The 18,151-nt window shown below is 37.1% G+C and overlaps 1 protein-coding gene across 2 annotated transcripts in view; it reads left to right on the top strand.

The window, feature by feature from the left end:
- Positions 1-10,764: 10,764 nt before the first annotated feature.
- aldh1l1 (aldehyde dehydrogenase 1 family, member L1) overlaps positions 10,765-18,151 on the top strand; it is a 12,993-nt gene continuing 5,606 nt past the window's right edge. Inside the window, exons 1-11 of one of the 2 annotated variants that reach the window (XM_060868028.1) lie at positions 10,765-10,906; positions 13,165-13,303; positions 14,316-14,550; positions 14,693-14,858; positions 15,241-15,342; positions 15,494-15,583; positions 15,775-15,912; positions 16,519-16,644; positions 17,269-17,360; positions 17,527-17,674; positions 17,787-17,906. In XM_060868028.1, the coding sequence (XP_060724011.1) occupies positions 13,177-13,303; positions 14,316-14,550; positions 14,693-14,858; positions 15,241-15,342; positions 15,494-15,583; positions 15,775-15,912; positions 16,519-16,644; positions 17,269-17,360; positions 17,527-17,674; positions 17,787-17,906 (1,344 nt within the window). In that variant the 5' untranslated portion in view covers positions 10,765-10,906; positions 13,165-13,176. The other variant, XM_060868029.1, reaches the window with a different exon arrangement.

Raw genomic sequence — 18,151 nt, 5'->3', positions numbered from 1 at the left:
CAGAGCATTTAGCTTTACAGAGAAATAATGACCCCATGAAATTTACAAAGCAGCACTGACCTTTGCTCTTGTCACAGATCATTCATTGAAACTAAAGCCACTTGTGCTGGGACCAAGACCTATAAAAAGGTCATGTTTATATGGTTTTGCCAGGTTTAAAACCAGTACCATGTATGTGCCTGTCTGTACAAATCTGAGACTAAATCAACAGAAATGAGTTCTGCACAAACCATTTCTGCAAATTCTTTGAATACCCTTCTTTCTTCTGCAGATGTTGGCTGAAGAAATCATGAAGTAGGAGAACCTCAGTGTGAAAAAGAAATGACAGTGTAAAATACTGTGTCTATATCTATCTATCTATCTATCTATCTATCTATCTATCTATCTATCTATCTATCTATGTATATATGTATATATATATATATATATATATATATATATATATATATATATATATATATATATATATATATATATATGTACTGTATAGATAGACATATACATGTGTGTGCCTTAATTCATTTAAAAGATCTTTGTCCTGTTGTTTAACTTAAAATACCATATTGCTGCCCTCAGCTGAAATATGGGGTGCATGCAAAGCAGACTCTTGCTCTCACACTTTCCTTACTCCCTTTCTGCTCTCTCTTTCTCTCACTCACTTACTCACACACACACACACACACTTACTCACACACACACACACACACACACACACACACACACACACTCAAACACACACACACGCAAACACACACACAGAAGCAGATTGCTTCCTTTTGGGGTCGGATGTAAATCTTGCCTTTGGGTCTCAAACAGGCCAACAGGACTAAATTGAACACAAATGTTAAACTCCTCTTTTTTCTTCATAAAAAGCTTCCTGAGCAAGGGAGAGAGAGAGAGAGAGAGAGAGAGAGAGAGAGAGAGAGAGAGAGAGAGAGAGAGAGAGAGAGAGAGAGAGAGAGAGAGAGAGAGAGAGAGAGAGAGAGAGAGAGAGAGAGAGAGAGAGAGAGAGAGATTATGTCACATTAGTGATTAGTGTTAGTTAGTGATTGCTTTTAGTCTGGTCCTTATATAGTGGTATCTGTATGAGTTATGGAGAATCAGTTGATTTCCTATGTGTGTAAAAGGATTGGAAGCTAAAGGCTGGACAAAACCAGGCCTGCGCTCCAGCTACACCATACAGATGATGAGAATATTATAATTAAATACTTTTCTAATTTTCTAATTAAACATTTTTTCTAATTGAAAAAAATGCAAACAAAATAAGTAAATAAATGCTGTGCTGTTCAATGCTTCCTTGTCTGTTCTTTCCTTTTCTTATTTCTGTAATTCCAAGAGTACATGACAGTACAGTACATAACAAATTATATATTTTTTTAAATCACAATTACACTTCGTACAGCCGTGTGTGTTTGTGTGTGTGTGTGTGTGTGTGTTTGAGAGAGAGGGAGAGAGATGCTGTTTGTGATTCTGGAGCAAATGAGGCTCATATGTTAAGGATTTAGGACCCAAGAGTGAGATGTGTGTTATGCTTGTTGCTAGGCAAAGAAACACAGCCAGTGAACTTACACCAGCAGAACATGAGCCAGAAGCATGCCTCTTCTTTCTGAAGATGAGAGGGAGTGATTGAGATATCGAGAGAGAGAGAGAGAGAGAGAGAGAGAGAGAGAGAGAGAGAGAGAGAGAGAGAGAGGGAGAGAGAGAGAGAGAGAGAGAGAGAGAGAGAGAGAGAGAGAGAGAGAGAGATTTTTATTCTTTGTTTTGTAGTATGTATGTGTATGTATTTAGTGAGCTGTTTTGACCAAACACCAGAGCTGCTATAAAAAGCAGATTTCAAAGGCATCCCTCATTCCATCATGTCTGGTATACGAGCGAGAGAAAGAGAGAGAGAGAGAGAGAGAGAGAGAGAGAGAGAGAGAGAGAGAGAGAGAGAGAGAGAGAGAATGTGTAATGTGTTTAGAGAGAGAGTGTGATGTGTTGCAGTCATGTTCAGTTCACACAATGTGCTTATATTTATCTTGATTACCTTGATTAAATTGCTGTTGTGTGTGTGTGTGTGTGTGTGTGTGTGTCAGTTATACAACAGTGTCCTCAAATGCAGACACAGGTTATTTGAAAAGGCAAAATGATTACATCAGCTGTTCTGACTTTTTAAATAGTAACCATCCTGGGTTCTGTTCATCGTACTCTGACCTGGTTTTCCCTGTGGCACAACCAGCGTTTGGAAACCTTAATGACTCAGCAATGTGTATACAAGGGGCTGAGTGTATAAGAAAAAATGAATAATCTTTCTCATGTTATTACCAAAAATGAAGGTAAAGTTCATGTCCATAATCTCATCATCTCAGCAATGTTTTCTGCTCACAATCTGACACCTTGTGCTTGTTAAGGAATAGATACTGTAGGAATAATAAAAAAAATCGTGCTGCAAAATTCTCACACTAAAGTATTAAAAGTAGTTTGGTGTCAATGTCTATAAACCATTCACACTATAAACCTGAATGCTTTTGCTTTATTACTTTAATTATGAATGAATTGGATGAATCCATCCATCCATCCATCTTCTACCGCTTATCTGCACAAGGAAGTTGCATTTTTGCACAATCCAAGTTCTTAGCCACTGTAACAGGTCCAATTACACCACAGCTGATGTCTCGCGCATATTAGTGACGGGTGTTGAATAAATCCGTGATACAAAAGCCACAGCTGATGACAGGATTGAAACTAATTCATTCTGACGCTGCTTTTAAACACTTTAATCGTTTTTTTCACTTTGAGTAGAAGTGGAACTAAATAAAAAAGACAGGTTGTGATATATTTTATAGCTTGTGAACAAGGTGACATTAGTGTGGTGAAAGCAGAGAAATGTGCTTTAAAGTCTGCGCATGGAGACTTCAGTCTTTCACAGTGAAGCTGGCTATTCAGTATGGCACCAAAATGTGGACCCACCATATCCTTTGCACAGTACAAGCCAAAATATCGAAAGCTCCCACACAGGTTTTCATAACCTAGAGATAGTACAATTACTGAAATTAGTTATTTAGCACCTGACTTTACATGAAATGCAAATATCACTATGCAAATAGAGAACAGCTGTGTCTCTGTTGCATGTGTGTTTTAAGATTGAAACTTAACACTCTAGGAAGATATGTGACATGACAGAAGAGCTTCATCACAGGGGAAAGGGGATAGAGAATCTTTAAATATAGCACTGACATCTGTGTGTGATTAGATTAATGTTCACACACACACACACTACTCAAGCAGAGATGAGAGTTACATAAATGAAACCTAAAAAATGATCATGTCAGATTTAGAATGTAGCAAGAAACATGTCATATAACAGCTAATAAAACAAATAATACACATGTATAATGTTTACATCTATAAAGATAATACATATTAACATGTTTGCAACTCTAATGATAATGTGTGTATTTGAAAATCTGTGATATTTGATATGCTGGAAATCCCAAAACCACACCATACAATGTCCAAATTTACTGTATATCAAAATACTTTGCTGCATCTATTTCGACTTCGCTATTTAGTATGATAATATACACGTCTCGGACATAGTCAGTCAAAACAACAAACATGAAAGAATTTAAGGGAAAGAACACTTTCTGAGCCTGTTTGTGGGCAGAGGTGGACAGACATTGACCAGAAGACTCTAAATAGACTTAGCGTGCTTGGCCCCCTCAGGGTATGAGTAACACTTGTAGACTGTGTGTTAAGGGTGGTGTCGTTTAGACGTCCTTGCAACTTCCCAGGAATATGCATTTTGTGTTTACTTGAACAAACATCTATGTACAGACACTGTTATGTTTTAAACACTACTGTCAGCCAGTTGGAATGAGAAAGGTAGCAAAATAGTGTCTTTTGAATGAAACATCAACATTTTACATTAAAATGAATTAAAGTTTAAAAACAAGTGTTTAAAACAGTGTTTAGAAGACACTGCACCACATTTTTAAAATACTTTATCCTCTGTTACACATAAACTATCACATAGCACTTAGAGCTGTGGTGTGTATTAGTCAGTGATGGGCCAAAGATGAGGTCATACATTTTAAGACCTACACTTAATACACTGTCTTTTCCACTGATAGAACTATTAATACAGATCACTTTGTTTACACCTAAATCTGTTATATGAAAAAAAAAATGTTTTCCTCACAGGAAGCAGCCAGTCTTATAGGGAAGTTTGGTCCCCACCAAGATATATAAACATGCCTACACACATGTGCACGTGTACACACAAACACACACACACACACACACAAGCACACTGAGAGCAGAATGAGGCAGAACAAACTGGTTCTAAACTGCCCGTTGTGGCTGAACATGTGGTGGAGTAACGATGGGTTTTATTTCAGTCTGTAGATGAGAGGCATTCAGAAATGCTATGAAGCACACTCAGAGGTGCATAGACAGAATATAAGATTGTCTTGCGTCGGTCTTTCAAACTCCAAGCCAGATCACATCCTATTTTATTCACTAAAGTTTATTGTGTTTCTTTGTTTGAATTCAGACTTCACTTGTATTCTCTCTCGCCCCTCTTTTCTTTCCCCCCCATAATTGATGTTAACCCTCTTACATAAGCCAGTTTGTTTGGTTTTGCTCCCAGGCTCTGATCTCAGATCATTCCTAATGACTGTGGGTATTATTTTTATACCAGTAAAGACGTCAGGCTGTACGGCTGCCCCTGCCAACAGTGGGCCCTGTATCGGGTGATGCCTTACCGGCACCAACCAGTCATGGAAGGCACGGAGAGGAATCGAGTGTCAAATGGAAACCCGCACTTAGTTTTATTTCCCTGTGCTTGATTTTCAAATGTTTTTCAATTGTTTTTTGATGTTTTATGGAACTTGTGGAGAGAGTGACTTAATATTTTTTATCACTCACTTGTGTGGAACAGAGAGCTGTGTGGTGTTTGTGTGTGTGTGTGTGTGTGTGTGTGTGTGTGTGTGTGAGTTAGCAGCAAACCACAAGGTGAAATATTCTTATATAAGATAAATACTTCATCAGTGACATCATTCAACACCACATTTTTTTCATTCTTATGACTCTCTTTACTATATTTTTCACACAGGAACAAATACTCAACATTCAAAACCTACTAGTTTAACATAAGATGGAGATTACTCAGCAGTTTGTGTGTGTGTGTGTGTGTGTGTGTGTGTGTGTGTGTGTGTGTGTGTGTGTGTGTGTGTGTGTGTCTGTGTGGTGTCTGTGTTTGCATGTTAGCAGCAAACCACAAGGTGAAACATTCTTATATAAGATAAATACCTCAACAATTACATCATTAAGCACCACATTTTTACATTCTTATGACTCTCTTTACTATATTTTTCACACAGGTCCAAATACTCAACATTCAAAACCTACTAGATTTTAGCATAAGATGGAAATTACTTGTGTGTGTGTGTGTGTGTGTGTGTTTCTTTCCTGGCATTGACTATTCCTTTTAAATCAGAACCTCAGTCCTTTACAGCTGAGTTCTGGTTTAGACTGCAGAAGGTTGGAACACAGTAAAGGAGTTTGCTCTTTGGATGTGATCAGATTTGAGCAGTCAGTGGTTTGTTCAAACCATATGCACAAAGGCTAATATTTATGAATGAGCTTTTAATGTCTAATTTTCAGTTAACCATAATAGCATGGGAGTAAACTCACAACATTCTCTATTCTTTTAGGTTACAAATCCTGAAATACTAATTCTCTCTGTGTGTATAATCATTTTACATTTTGCTTTCTGCCAATTTTTGGAACTTACTAACATGGACATGAGGGTCTGTTAATATAAATGTAAATGATCAAGTCGTCTTTCTTGCAGACCATTAATCTCACACATTGAGTAGCGTGGGAGGAGTGTGAGTGAGTTAGTGCTGTTTGTGTAGCAATAGCACCGACATGTGGTCAAAAAGAGTAATGCATCCGTTCTCTCATACATTTCCTTCACCAGTGATAAGCGAATAAAAATACAAAGTTATGGATGTTTTCTCCTTCTGTGTGCAGGGCTGTATTGATCATATTCATGTTACTTTCTTAACCATTTGTTCACCTAGTAATATATCTATTGTTTTATATATTGCGTCATAGTCTGGTAACATGGAAGAGAAGTCATGGAAACAATTACTCTGAATGTGTTTTTCTGCTTATGTCCAGCTGACCTCAGAGCTGTCAATCAGTAACTCCTCTGACTTATGGAAAACAGACACTGGGGAAAGTGCAAATTCATTAAGAGCAAATGTATTTATTATTAATTTAGAATCAATTTCACATAACAAAGATTGGTGAAGCTATGCCAAAATTGCTGAATTCTGATATGTACTTAGTGAGATAATAAAGATGCTGTGTGTCTCTAAACGATTAGCTGAATTACTGAGCTCAGCTTTTGCAATATGCTTTGCTACATGGTTAATCTTTCTCTAGTCAATGACGGGTGTAGATGTGGTGCAAAGTCCTTTAGAAATGTTTGATCTGAAATGTCAAGGTCAACCAAAATACATATTCCCACAGAAATAACTGAATATGCAGCACTACTAGTACAAGGAACATGATTACTGTAATATGAGTTATTAAATAATATGCAATAGGAATCATAGTATTTTCCATCTTTTTCAAGGAAAATGTTTGGATTATGTAGCTTCTTTTTTATTTTTGGACCTAGAAAGATGGAGTTATTTTCCTGTGCTTTAATGTTATGAGTTGCAGACATGACAGTCAATTAAACAAGGACAGAATACACTCAAAAGTTGGTGAAAAAAAAGGATAGAAATTTCTTTTCTCTATGATTTGCTTTTGCTTATCCAGGTAAAAATAAGAATAGCTTACAAGAAAGTGCAAAAGTTTGCAGCCCCCATGGTTTTGCAGTGTGAAATGTGTAATGTTGCTTATTGTTCTATCTGTTCTATAAAAATGACCTCAATGAATTCCATTATGTTAAAAAATGAAATATAGTTTTACCATACAACAAGAGAACAATAAAAATATGCCAGGTATGCCAAAAGAAATGACAAGCTATTTGGAAGTAAGGCCAGAGATGTTAGATGCAATAAGCACTGGATGGGTTAAAGGTATCATATTTAGAAAGGGAAATGCAAACTGATTAACATGAAGTATTTGGTTATTTTCTGTACTTATGACTACAGTTGTTCACTATTTACCTGACCATTGCCTCGGGTTAGGGTTAGGTTAAACATTCTATATCATATACTGTCTTGACAGATCTTGTTGTTTAAATTAAATATTTATCATCTTTCATTTGTCCTAGATGTAATACAGAGCTATGCATGGATGTAGTTATATTTACTTTATACGGATATATGTATGCAACATTTAAATAGTTCTTGGGAATTCTTTATATTCTGACTCCCCCAGTGCACAACACACCTCTACTACATATTCAGGGTTCTTGAATGCATATTTGGAGCTAGAAAATAGCACAAAATCAGAACCTGTTTTGTACTGCAGACCAATTTGGAAGATACTCGGTTATAGTCTGGTTGCTGTCATCATGTGGAAGAGAAAAAACCTACAAGAGCTTTCTGCAAGTTCTTTCTTCCTTATTATATGTGTGGAAACAGAACAGGTTCAGGACCTTTGGGCAATTAGTGCTTTCTCTCTCCCAAAACATTAACTGCATTATCTCTGATCCTAAACCTGGTTTATGGTGGCAGTAACACCAGTATCATCAAGCACTGGATGAATTTATTCAGGTCACCCGGTGCATTGGCACAGACAACTGTGTTGAGCAACTTGGTATAATTCTCTTTAAACATTAGGCAACATCAGAATTTATTCTGTATCTTCTCTTCTGTTATCACCAGACAAAGCAAACCCTGCAGAGCCTTTTACCTGGTCTAACTTGAGCTACTGAGCAATTTCATTCATTCATTCATCTTCTACCGCTTATCCGAACTACCTCGGGTCACGGGGAGCCTGTGCCTATCTCAGGCGTCATCGGGCATCAAGGCAGGATACACCCTGGACGGAGTGTCAACCCATCGCAGGGCACACACACACTCTAATTCACTCACGCAATCACACACTACGGACAATTTTCCAGAGATACTGAGAAAGTTACTGCAGGTTTTACCAAATGACCTTGGAGACATTGCAGTAAAGGGCCCTCTATTGTCTGAAATTACACTTCATATGAGAAGAAATCAAATGTAAAATGCGCAATATTTATGGCAGATACTGCAATATGGCAATATTCAGGGTGCTATTCAAGGAAATTGCCATTACCAGTACAAAGTTCATTATTTAACCTATAATAGCATGTCACAAAACATTTTATACCTCTTATAGTACAGCATTTATAGCAACATTTTCCATTTATTAAACACAGGATGTTATACTTTTTATCTTTTTGTAGTTACATTTCATATTGAGCAATGTCTAAGAAACTAGGTCCTGTTATCATGTACATAAAAGTAACTATGGACATTCATTCTGTGTTTGAAAACTTTAGGTTACTCTTCTTAGAGACTCTTCTAAAAATGCTATATAAACATCTGCTCCCAAAAAAACACAATTCCCAGCGTTTAAAATCTGCTTTTGTGGTATTTGTTACGTGAGTTAGCACTCATCTGCTGTTGCTATAAACATATTAGATTGAAAACATAAAAAAATCTGTGACTTCTGTCTGTTATAGAAATTTTATTTCAGATCAGAATTGAGAATTTAACAGTGTTACAGCCAATATAATATGGTTACTATTGTCATAGATTTATCATTACTGATATACCATGTAACAAAAGTACCACAGTAAAACTATTGTATAGTCATGATATAGTAGAACTAGAAAAAAGCATCATAGTGAAATGTCTTTTTAGCCGTGATATGAAACTATAATTTAATAGTATTTCCTTCTGAAGCAGGAACTGCTTAACTGACTCACACAGCAGCCAGTATGTTGACTTAGATACTCCACACTCCTGGCTAATCTAAACTCACTCTACTTATAATAGATTAGCGAACTAGTCAAATATGGGAAAATGGAAGAAATTAATAAAAGCCTTTTACTTACTCTTTCAGACGGAGTTGCCCAGTGAAGTACTGTATAAAGATGAAATATCATTCTTTTCAGTCTGAAGAAGCAACATAGCTATATAGACAAATGGGACACCATTACACCACTAGGCATTTTAATTACATCTAATTATAAATATTAATATAAATATAGACGTTAATATGTATTTGGTTCCACTTTGCAGCTGTAACAGCTTCTACTCTTCTGAGCAGGTTTCCACAAAATTTTGAAGTGTTCCTTTGATAAATTTGTTTATCCCAATATTGTTTGATAGGGTTGAGGTCAGGGCTCTGTGCACGCCAGTCAATTTCTTCCACATTAAACTCATTCAGCCATGTCTTTATTAACCTTGAGGCGCATTGGGGCACAGTCTGTGACCCTGCTCTGTGACTGTGGTCTTCTGCTTTGTAGCTGAGTTACTGCTGTTCCTAAATGGTACTACTTTCCAATAATACCACCGACCATGGAATATGTAGCATTGAATTCACAAAGGTGGCATCCTATCACAATACCACACTTGAAAAGGTACTTGATGTAATGTTGGCAATGAGTTTGCGTGAAACACCAAAATTCTATATTTAATCACCATGATTTTCATGAGCTACAGTATAGTAGTTAATAACTTGTCTAACAACCCTGCTAAAAAATCTGGATTGGTCTGCTACCAAAACACAGGTTGAGCAGGTCAAGCTTGTAGACTTTTCTTCTAAGCTGTTAAGTTATTTCTTTGTTCTACCAGTTGTATTATTTGAGCAAATTCATTAATAAATGTTTGAGAATTATTTATCATTATCCTTTATTAAAAAATAACTTATAATGTATCATTAGTCATGGTTTTCAGCTTGGGGAGTCAAACTAAGATGGATTCAGTATGGATGCTCTTATTATTAAAATAGAGTGTAAACTGTAAATTAAATCTGGTGAACAGAGGTTCTGTCTTGACCCCAGCAGAAGTTAGTGAAATATGTGAAACAATTAGACGACAAGGAAGCCTGTTCGACCAACAGATCGAATCTGACTTGTTAATAAGGATAGGATCAAGCTCAAAATATCTCTATTCTATTAAGCTGTAGCAAGTATCAGTCTATTCATATCCTACATCGTTATCCTACATCATATCCTACATATTGTTTTAGATATTACACTAACAAGACTTTTCTACTGACAGTCTGATCTTAGATGGCGTTGAATCAGAATCAGAATCAGGTTTATTGGTCAAGTGTGTTGACACACACAAGGAATTTGGTTCCAGCTGTTTGTGACTTAAAAGTACAGACATAAATAACACTATTCTATACATTTAGCTTTGACTATACCAGACAAAACAAGACGAGACAAGACAAAACAGACAATGTGAGACATTATAGACAGTGCGAGTATTAAATATGAATACAGAATATATGACTGATCAGTAATGTATATAAAGTGTGAGAAGTGCATGGTAGTGCAAATAACAGCTTTGTGCAGTAATATGCTTTTTGTACAATATACAGCAGCAGTAGTGTGTTGAATTCATGAGACGTTGTTGTTCATGAGACATGAGAAATTTGACCTGACTGTGACCTTGACCAATGTTTTTGACCAATACATAAGCACAGTTCCTTCACCCCTTGGCATGAAAAGAGAAAGACGACGACGTCTAAACCTCCACAGTGCTTATGGAGGAGCACTTTATTGTACTCCAAACTTTTTTTATGACAGAATGTATTTTTAGGACGTGGCTCTTCTTCCCTCCTCTCATTGGCTGCTGAGAGATTTACTCTAACCTGATTGGTTGTTCAGGCTGTCTGACCAGGCGCAGAAATAAATTCCAACCACTCCCATTGGATTTCACACACACAAGGAGGGTCTTCAAGACTTGCAAAGGTATTCAGTTTTGTTTTGTTTTTTAAAACTAAAATCAAGTTGTTGATATAGATAAATCCGTGCTTGATTAATTTATCATATGCAGCATAGAGTACATTGTGCGAAATGCATTGTGGGTAAGTAACAGCTTTTGGGTTTGCAAGATTCTTAATGAAAAGTGAGCCTGAAGTCTAAAGCAGCTTTGACAGGTTTTATCAATCATAATAAAAGTCTTTTTGTTGACAAAAAAAAAAAAAAACGCACATAATTCAACATGCAGAACAGGGACAGGTTAATTTCAGTCCTAAAGTAACTCACTAACTCACTTGACAGATTCCACATCTGAACGTTTTCTTTAGAGATTCAGTAAAACCGTTCAAACAGTAGCGTGCTATAAAATAAAAGTCCATTTATATCAATTCAACTGTGATATTTACAATGCAGCAGCCCCGAGTTGTTTCTTGACATAAAATAAAACAAAACCTCTTTATTCACTTTCTACAAGTCAAGCTAATCCAAGGCGATGGTTTCCGTCATTAACATAAGATGATGTGCTCTATCTACTTTACCTGTGAATCACAAGAGTCAACAAGCGGTTCTGCACTGAGAAGACTTCAAAGTAAAAGTCACGTTCGTCGATTCAACACAGCTCTGTAGAACACACTAGAAGAAATTAAATACGTGTGTAATTGAACGTGTGAAATCGTATAATATATATTGTAATATATCTGTAGAAAAGCATGACGCCGCAATTTAATTCAGTCTTACATCACGTGTAACTGAACATGTGAAACATCACTTCATTTGTGAAAATGTGTAGTTAGGAAAAAACTGTGTTTGTGGAAAAGTGAAGATGCTGTAAATAAATCAACGGAGGAACAAAATATGACTTTAATAATACATAATATCTGATAAATAAATTCTAACGAATAGTGTTCAGTTTACAGCTTTTTTAAATGTATTTATTTATTTGTTTGTTTGTTTGTTTGTTTGTTTGTTTGTTTAAAATTCTAACATTTCACCGCATTCAAGTCAGTGTGGATGTTTCTCCTCTCTGTTTGTCTCCTATTAATCCTCATCGGTCACTGATTTACATTTCTTTTGGAACCTGAATCTATACTATGAGCTGAAAAAAGAAGGCACAGGCATCATCGTCGTCCCCCAAAGGCCTTCTATTTACTATAGGCCAATAATACAAAATATGTGGAAATCTTCCGTTCAGTTAATTTTCCCAAATTTCTCAACATGTTTCGCAACCCATGTAATAGATTTCTTCTTATAGGACTGGAATAAGACTCAGACATGTTTCAAAAGCTTTGCCCATCCTTTGTACGCCAGTAACGCAATAGATTTATTGACCTTTATTCAGAAATGTCTTTACAGAGTAAAAGTGTTTGTGAACCTCTAAAGGAGATCTTTGCTCATCTTCTCATGTTTTCAAGGATGAAAATCATTGTCTTGGAATTACTTTACAAAATGTAGAGGTTTTCTGATTTAGTTTCAAGAGTGTATATTTTAAACATTTATAGTAAAGTGATTTTATTATGGCTGAATGTCTGGTGAATATCAAACGCTGAGTGTTTTGGGGTTTTTTCGGTGTGGTGAGACATGATTTATAGCTTGTTGCTCTTGTAATGATGAAAGAAAATGACATGTTATGCATTTTAGTTATTTTAAGAGACGATTTGATTTTGATTCCACTATAAGACATCAACCTGAAGGACGTTCCCTTTTGTTTTTGTTTGCTGTCAGTGAGGGATCTAACTCTATATTTGTGGAAAGCTGCTATGTGTCAGGTATTTGTTTAGGTGAAATCACGAAACAAATAAAAATTTAAATGAGATTCCAGGTGTTATCATGCAAATGTATTAAAAAATGTGTCAGAATTAATCCACATTATACAACTCTGGCTCTTAGGTTTGGTTTTTATCTCAGTGACGCAACAACTATCACTGCAGTTCATATGCAAATTTTTCTATTGCTGAAAGTTCAGCAGAGACAACAGGTTGAACAAGAAGTATTTAAATACCACTTATTTTACTTATTCTTTCGAAATAGGGAAATAAGGAAGTGCTCAACCCAAATAACTCCCGTTTTCACTCCTCTTGGTACCACTGTATCAGATATAGTATGCAAATATGACACTGCAATAAAAAGTGCAAAAAAGGGTGTGAGCAGCTCTAAATATTTGGTACTGGTTTCTGCTCATGGTAAGTGGTTATGGTCTGTCTGTGCATAAATATCCTGTTCAGTTTCATTGTTCTTTACCCGTGGTTCAGTTTGGCTTCAGAATGAAGATCGCTGTGATCGGCCAGAGCCTTTTTGGACAGGAAGTGTATAAAGAGCTGAGGCAGGAGGGCCACACTATAGTTGGAGTGTTTACTATACCTGACAAAGATGGCAAGGCTGACCCACTAGGTGAGTCTATTTTTTCTCCATTCCTCTTCTAATAGTGTTTGTGTAGAAGTTTAAGAAATGTGCATTTGGACCCCTTGACCTGCATATCACTGTTTTAACAAGGCAGTTAATTATTAAGTGCTTCAGGAGCTGGATCAGGTGGATCAGGTGTGGTGAGAATGTGTACAAATTTCAAAATTGAGAACTGCAGAATTATATAACCCCCAAATCTCAGTGAAATAACAAAACGATCTGTTTGAAATGTATCCTAGCATACCAGTCTGATGACAAATATTGCATTCACCCTGTGTGGGATTGAATTTCTGGCTTCACCACACACTTTTGAACAAAAAATAACCTTTGTCAGTATCCAGAGCATATATTGATATCCACTAATTATTTGCTATCATTTAGAAATGTTAGCAATACCTGCTGCTAAGATAAGCTTCCCAGTTGTCCTGTAACAACTAGCTAACTTAAAAAAATATTTGCCTCTTTGTGCTGTATATCCTCCCAACAGCGATGTAGACTGATCGTGTTCTGAGTCTGTGACTTCAAGAACAAATATCGATGCATTAATTGATAGAGACTTCAACAGCACTTCTGTATTTCTTTATGGATCAGTAGCTATGAAGCAGCATAGTTGCGATTAGACAGTTAAGAGTCCTGCGCTTGTTGTACTGCATTAGTGAAGTGTGCTAGGAAAATTGATTACCAATATAAATGAAAATAAATCATCTTCAGGACGGCAGTGATTAATCATTGTGACATCCCAGTGAAATGAAGGAAAACTGTGTTTCTTCACAGGTGTAACAGCATGCTGTCAAAAGGATTTGAGTATTATTTCAAATTGTAATCTTGTCTTTGAGTTTTTTTTGACTGCTACTGTACTGTATATGTTGGGCGCATCTAGAAGTTTATTTAAGCCGATTACGTTCCATATCTGTTCTTCTGTCATTCTGCAGTGAAATAAACTTTTCAGTGTATGAAATGTATGTATGAAATAAAATAGATTGACTGTGGAACACCTCAGGTGCTGAAGCAGAGAAGGATGGCGTGGCGGTTTTCAAGTTTCCACGCTGGCGGGTAAAGGGCAAAGCCATCGATGAGGTGGTGGCACAGTATAAGGCCGTGGGAGCAGAACTCAATGTACTGCCCTTCTGCTCTCAATTCATCCCGATGGAGGTGATAGACCATCCAAAGCACGGCTCCATCATCTACCACCCCTCACTGCTGCCCCGCCATAGAGGCGCCTCGGCCATTAACTGGTCAGTGTGTAAGTTTGTGTGTGGTTGTGATTAGTTAATATGCTCAATGCCACCAAATAGCACAATAAACATTATCTACTTTTCTTATTGCACATCCACTGGATATTTTGCCAATATTGAAAAATTCTTGTATTGTTTATAGGACTCTTATCCATGGTGACAAAAAGGGTGGATTTACTGTGTTTTGGGCCGATGATGGACTGGACACTGGGCCAATCCTGTTGCAGAAAGAGTGTAATGTTGAGCCTGATGACACAGTGAATACCATATATAAGCGCTTCCTGTTTCCAGAGGGAGTCAAAGGGATGGTGAGAATCAGTGCCGGAAGCTACTGCAGCCATGTATTTAAATCTTAAACTCAATATGGTTGGAAGATATCATGTCATTGTGATACTCAATATATAAGACATGCTTACCAGTATATTGTTTTGGTAAAGTTTCGCTAGCAACATGGGCACACAGTAAAGTCTGAAGAAGTAATTTATTAGGAAAACAATTCAAATAAAAAGACGGTACATACTATTTAGTGTATATCCTGATATCAACACATGCGTCCTTGTGCTCAGCCCTACCACTCACTGTTTATATGACATAATGGAATGTGCCCACTGCATTGACATATATTCTTGCTTTTGCAGTTCTCTTTATATGTGCTGATGACTTTTTAGTGACTATGTTTATATGTTTAAGGTGGAGGCAGTGAAGTTAATTGCAGAAGGTAAGGCTCCGAAAATCAAGCAGCCAGAGGAAGGAGCCACGTATGAATGCATTCAGAAGAAAGATAATGCAAAGGTAGACAAGCTTATGTTTGTTTGGATGTCGATTCTGGTTTCTTTTTAAATGATACAGAACATATTTAATACCCACAAATCATCACTTGAGCAAAATCGGTGGAGTGCTTGAGTTGAACAAAGATGTGATATGTCTGTTTGTGTGTGTGTAGATTGATTGGAACCAGCCTGCAGAAGCCATTCATAACTGGATCCGAGGAAATGATAAAGTTCCTGGAGCCTGGGCAGAGGTTGATGGAAAGGTTTGTCATGCACATTGTGTGCGTTTGTTGATCCACACAACATCAAAAAATACATGGTAGAAAATCCTGTTAAATTAACACATCATCCAAACACTGATCAAAAATCTAATCTAATACCTGCTTTCTGCTTAAGTATGCTGAGTAATGGTTAATTAGAAGGATTTTCTCTGCTCTGTTTCCTGCCCTTATAGAATGTGACATTTTATGGTTCAACATTAGTGGATAATGGATCTACAGCTAAAGGGCAACCTTTGGAAATCCCCGGAGCGAGTCGCCCAGGTCTGGTCAGCAAGAACGGCTTGATTCTGTTCGGCAACGACGGCAAGGCGGTGAGAACACCCAGAGTAATGCTAGTAGAATTTCAAGTAGTATAGTATAGCTCATAATGATTCAAAGGAGAGCTCTTCATACTTTCAATGCAGTCATCTATAAAGGAAAATCAAAAATGAGCATATTTCGGTTACAGCAATAGCCTAGCCTATAAATGCAACATTAGCCATAAAAGGACAATATGTTCAATTTTGTTAAAGCAGCACCGAACACAATTATTCAGCTCATCAGTCCAAAATAAAGCTGCAGTCAGCTCATCTTGGCCATATTGGCTGACTGCAGCAAGCCACTACATAAGCTGTACTTCTGTCTGCTTAGGCTGAAAAAGCTTTGTTTTTAGTTCACAAAATCTCTCATTGAGTGTGAGAGAGAGAGAGAGAGAGAGAGCGAGCGAGAGAGAGAGAAGGAAGTGGGATGAATAGTGAATTTAGTTAGAAAACAGAATGCATGTACAAGAGAGAAATAACAGTTAGTGGCAGTACCAAGGTGCAGTTAAAGCACATGTATTATGCAGTACACATTGAGTGCTACCCAATTTTGCGCTTAAGATTTGCATAGTTAAGCAGACGGTGTGTATGTGGCTGTGTGTGTTTGTGTGTTTATAGCTGCTGGTGAAGAACCTGCAGTTTGATGATGGGAAGATGATTGCAGCTGCTCAGTATTTCAAGGCTGCCTCCAGTACTGCAGTGGAGCTCACAGAGGAGGAGAAGAACTTTGCTGAGCAGATGAGGGTGAGACACTGAAGCACTGTTCACTTTGCAGCTACTCACAGAAGCCTCATATTTCACCTGATCACAACAAAGTGTCTGGCATTTTATTTTGAAGAGCTGATTAAATAGATTGTGCTGCTGTGAACGTTAACATCGGCTTCATTTGACTAGTCACTTTAAACATAAACGTAATCTTTAATCAGTAATCTGAGTTATCTTTGCCTTCTATCAGAATAGAGATATGAGAGAAGTATGATACCTTAATGCCAGATAAATATAATACAGTATGATATTGTTAATCAGCAATGGCTTGTAATAATGAGGCTTGAGTTTATAATGAAGTACAGATGTAACAATGTAAGAGGGTGGAGTGTCTCTTAAATAATCTTGTGCATCTGTTTGTGTGTGTTTTGTGTGCGTGTGTTTTGTGTGCGTGTGTTTTGTGTGCGTGTGTTTTGTGTGCGTGTGTTTTGTGTGCGTGTGTTTTGTGTGCGTGTGTTTGTGATTGTGTGTTTGTGTGTGTTCGTGATTGTGTGTTTGTGCTTGTGTTCATGTGTATGTGATTGTGTGTTTGTGATTGTGTGTGTTTGTGATTGTGTGTGTTTGTAATTGTGTGTTCGTGTGTGTTCCTCTGTGTGTATCCAGGTTGTCTGGAAGAGCATTTTGACTACTGTTGAGACGATTGATAACTCCACCGACTTCTTTAAGTCTGGTGCTGCCTCTATGGATGTTGTCAGGTAACCACATATTGTGATTTGTTATGTGAAGCATGTAAACTCTGACTCAAATTATTATTAATATTATTGTCATTATCATCATCTAATACCTAGTTGTACATTGTATAATTGTGTATAACTCAGTGTATAACTGTCTGTATAAACTCTTATCTGTTTTCTCCTGCAGGCTGGTGGAGGAGGTGAAGTTGAGGGCGAGTCAGCTACAGCTACAGAACGAGGATGTTTACATGGCAACAACCTTTCAGGAATTCATCCAGCTGTGTGTGAGGAAGCTGAGGGGAGAGGATGCTGAAGAAGAACTAGATGTAGACTATGTGAGGTTCTAACATTTCTGTAGCGTTTAATCTTATAAAAGCAGCTCTTCCTATTTCATGATTAGTTCCCATTGACATACTAAAGATTTCTGTATTAACCTTTATGTTTCAGGTAGAGATGAATATCAACAACATGACGATCCGAATTCCCCACCAACTCTTTATAAATGGAGAGTTTGTGGATGCTGAAGGAGGAAAAACCTACAAGACCATTAACCCTACAACTGCACAGGTGGAGTGTGAGGATGTTGTGTGGTTTATTACAGGTCCATCGGGGAAGACATGAGGCTCTATTGTGATTATAGATAATGCACATTTAGGTGATTTAAAGTGATATGTCCTATTGAGTACGTCCTTCTTTTATTTCTCTTAAATGTGGTCTATTAGATTTTTTCAATCCTCACCACCTACTCATCTTCCTCACATTAACACAGTGCACAATTAATAATTATGCCCTCTCTTTTTCTTCTGTTCTCT

This window comes from Tachysurus vachellii, chromosome 4 (genome assembly GCF_030014155.1).
Source record: "Tachysurus vachellii isolate PV-2020 chromosome 4, HZAU_Pvac_v1, whole genome shotgun sequence".
Taxonomy (NCBI): domain Eukaryota; kingdom Metazoa; phylum Chordata; class Actinopteri; order Siluriformes; family Bagridae; genus Tachysurus; species Tachysurus vachellii.
Note: the sequence above shows the minus strand (reverse complement) of the source record. Positions and strands in the feature narration are given on the sequence as shown.